Source organism: Mycetomoellerius zeteki, unplaced genomic scaffold (genome assembly GCF_001594055.1).
Source record: "Mycetomoellerius zeteki isolate Tzet28-1 unplaced genomic scaffold, Tzet1.0 scaffold411, whole genome shotgun sequence".
Classification (NCBI taxonomy): domain Eukaryota; kingdom Metazoa; phylum Arthropoda; class Insecta; order Hymenoptera; family Formicidae; genus Mycetomoellerius; species Mycetomoellerius zeteki.
Window position 1 is genome coordinate 12,016 of NW_017257405.1, and position 3,459 is coordinate 15,474.

At 35.4% G+C, this 3,459-nt stretch overlaps 1 protein-coding gene across 1 annotated transcript in view; it reads right to left on the minus strand.

Annotated features, from left to right (window-relative positions):
* Window positions 1-678: 678 nt before the first annotated feature.
* Window positions 679-3,459, minus strand: part of Uba3 (Ubiquitin-like activating enzyme 3) — a 5,139-nt gene continuing 2,358 nt past the window's right edge. The window contains exons 2-6 of the mRNA XM_018453860.1: window positions 3,348-3,423; window positions 2,396-2,672; window positions 1,725-2,085; window positions 1,301-1,630; window positions 679-1,136 (exon numbers count right to left, since the gene is read on the minus strand). Coding sequence (XP_018309362.1) covers window positions 753-1,136; window positions 1,301-1,630; window positions 1,725-2,085; window positions 2,396-2,643 — 1,323 coding nt within the window. The 5' untranslated portion in view covers window positions 2,644-2,672; window positions 3,348-3,423 and the 3' untranslated portion in view covers window positions 679-752. The remainder of the gene's footprint in view (window positions 1,137-1,300; window positions 1,631-1,724; window positions 2,086-2,395; window positions 2,673-3,347; window positions 3,424-3,459) is intronic.

Sequence of the window (3,459 nt, forward strand, 5' to 3'; positions counted from 1 at the left end):
CCAATACGGTGGCAAGATTGATTGTGCCGCTGGCTTTATAGATTGTTTTTCTTTTTTTTTATTACGCTGTATATTGCGTTTCCAAATTATACATACCGGATGTTTATTTAATATAACGGATTTTTCTACCAATTTATTGGATTATTCCTTAATATCAAGGAAGTCATCGTTTATTTTTTAATTTTTTACATTATAGTATCTTTGCAACTATACCTATTAAATATATTTAATATTTTCTTAAACTCCGTCTAAAATTAAATTATATATAATTTATAGTTTAAATTATATATAATAAATAAATTATATATAATTACATATAATTATATATAATTATATATAATTTATAGTTTTATTTGATTCCTTAAAGTTTAGCTTGAGAAAAACTTTTCTTTTTCAATCATTTATTAAGAATGATTAATGCCTTAAAGTTAAAGAAAACTGGACTAGGATAAGTTAAAGAAATTTATCACTAAAGATATTTCCGAGAATTTTGAAATACTGTACGTTTTGTGTTCAAAAGAAAGAAATACTAAAGCCACTGATACCAGTTACCAAACATCAATGATGTTGACAATTCACAATGAAATATTGCAGTGATACAAACATATAGAATAAAGTGCAATCTCGTCTATGTGTACAAGCAATTTTTATTATACTTAATTATATATTTATTTTCACTTCTCGAATTTGAATAGCAGAAATACACATTGTATGAGAAATGGATGCTTGAAAAGCAAATTTTCAGGTAGGTATTATTGACTTGCGCTATTGTCCTGTGGAAATTTCAATTTTAAAGTAATTGTACTTGGAGTCGTAACATCGGCAACGTTTATTTCAGTACCATCTTTTAAACCTAACTCGATTAAAGTTTTGGACAAATTCTCGCGAGTTTTCTCTTCGATGCTCGCTACCATTTGCATGTACAAAGTTTTACATTTGCCGTCTATAACAGCCGTAATAGCAGGGCTTTTCATTTGCAGATCTGGCCGCTCACAAAGAAGATCTATTAAATTCTGTAGTTTATATTTTGAATCTTTAATTTCAATCTCCCGTGGTACTTGACTACACGCCAAACAATTTATTTTTCTCTCTACCTCAAAAGTGTACGTGTAAACTCCATCTAGATCGTTGAGCACCTGAAAGTGAAATATGTGTAAAATATTTTGTTTTACCTTATCTGCACACGCAGACACATATTTTTCAATTTATAATCCTCAGTCTTCTATATATACATATATGTATATTTTTTTTGCCTACAACAAAACATTACTATATTGCTGACTTAATCATGTATAATTACCATGTAATTATTTAAGGACGCGCTACAACTGGTTGCAAGTTTGAATGCTTCTGTCGCGCAGGCAGCAGCGATAACAGCGTTTGTTGATGCCACAGCTGGTATGATGTTTTTGACGACGCCCTGCACAAGTCTGTATGTTAAGCCCTGTATACCGAATTGTGCCGCTCTATCATTTGACTTTTCGTAAATCCAGTTTATATGCTGGGGATCATCTCCGTCAATAGCACAGTCAAACGGATTTTCCTTTGGCCATTGAATTACCTTGACATATTCTATACAATGCTCTGGCAAACGTGGCGTATTGGCTATCGTACATAAAGGATATGTGACCTATGTGAGGTACACAAACAAGTTTCAAATATATAAAACTAGACTGTTAACAATATTGAATCTTGAGAAATGAATAATTAGAGACTGTACTCACTTGCGGTGGATAAAAATCCAAGGTACACTCAATGCAAGGACTCATACCGGGTAATATAACTCGAACATTTCCCTTGAAACCTTCGGTTCCACCGTCGATCATAGGTATCACACTGGCCTGATCTAACTCGCCATTTTCATAAACAAGCAAAGACATTAACATACCATTGAGCCATCTCCTTGCGACGATTGAATCTAATCCACAGATTACCATGTGGAACTCTTGGAAGAATGCCTCGCTTTTAGTTTGTATCTCACAATTGTGTGGAACCACATTACATCCGGGAACTCTAGTGTTAATGAACCTTGCAGCTACCTCTGCTTTATAAAATCCAATGTCTTTATGACGAAATAGAAACTGTCTGTAATATTTAAAGTATATAAACAAGATTGTTTGCTTAATACTTTTAATAAAAAAATGTATTCAAACAATCTTTCGAAAATAATGATGATAGTCCTGTCATTATTTTTGTTACAGGTTCAAGGAAGAGAATCTTATCTTGACGATATTTATTACTAGTGCTTACAAATTAGATTACACAGCATTACCAGATATGTACATTCATATATGTACACACACACACACACACACACACACACACACACACACACACGCGCGCGCGCGCGCGCGCGCACAGTATATATATATATATATCATGTAACCTCACCTACCGATTGAGGTTAGACAACTCGATCGTGTCCATGTCAATTACATGAAGGTGTCTGAATCCCATCAGGGCAAGATTCTTAAGCAGCTCGCATCCCAGACCGCCGGCACCGACAACGAGTATTCTACAGTGATCCACGAGCATCTGCAGATTTTCAGGAGACGGCTCAAAGTCCGGCCGGCAAAATGGACCCGATCTCTCCAACACTTTCCGTAAATTGCTCCATCGCCTCTGCATGTGATCGAAGCTCATTATTGTCGCTCAATTGTACGAGCTTTGGCCTGGAATCAAAATAAAGCAAATTTCCCTTGATCATCCTTGATCCAAGTGATACAACTTGGCAAACTTGGTGTCTAGAACACGCCGTTGCCAAGTCTCCAGATTTCAACTGGAGACTCCAGTTTTCAAGACCAATCTCCAGTTCTCCAGCAGACGGGAAAAGTCTCCAGTTTTTCGCTCCCGTGGGATATTTATTAATTACATATTTAAATTATGTGGAAAGTAATAAGAAAGTCTGCGATTATGTTCGCAGTTTATTTTACGAATAATAAAAAAGTTTGTAATTGTGTTCGTACTGTATGTATAAATCTTGTAATAATAATAAGAAGGTCTCTGTGATCGTGTTGATACTTTACGTTGGTCAAATATTGATAACAAAAAGAAAGTCTATAACAGTGGTCGCAAAACACGAATTAAACCCTGCGCTTTTTTCTTATTTTTTTTAATGAAACAATCGGCCGGTCTCCAGTCGAAATATGAAATCTCCAGGGTACGGACCTTCGGACCCCAGCCGTACAGTGCTCGGGACCTGGCAACCGTGGTCTAGAAGGATGCTTCGTTAATCTATTTTCTTTCATTTCTTCAATATATCTCTTTCTTCTCGATATCTTCCCGACCCTTTTAAAATATAATATTGTTCCTCCGTTTTTCATAAATAGCAATTACATATTAAATACCTGCAATTTCTTCGTTGATATGTTGTATACGGTTATGCGTTTGTAGCGTCAAGTGGACCACAGCCTAACCTCGGATCTATAATGCGTGGTCTACAATGGGCAGTAGCAGTAG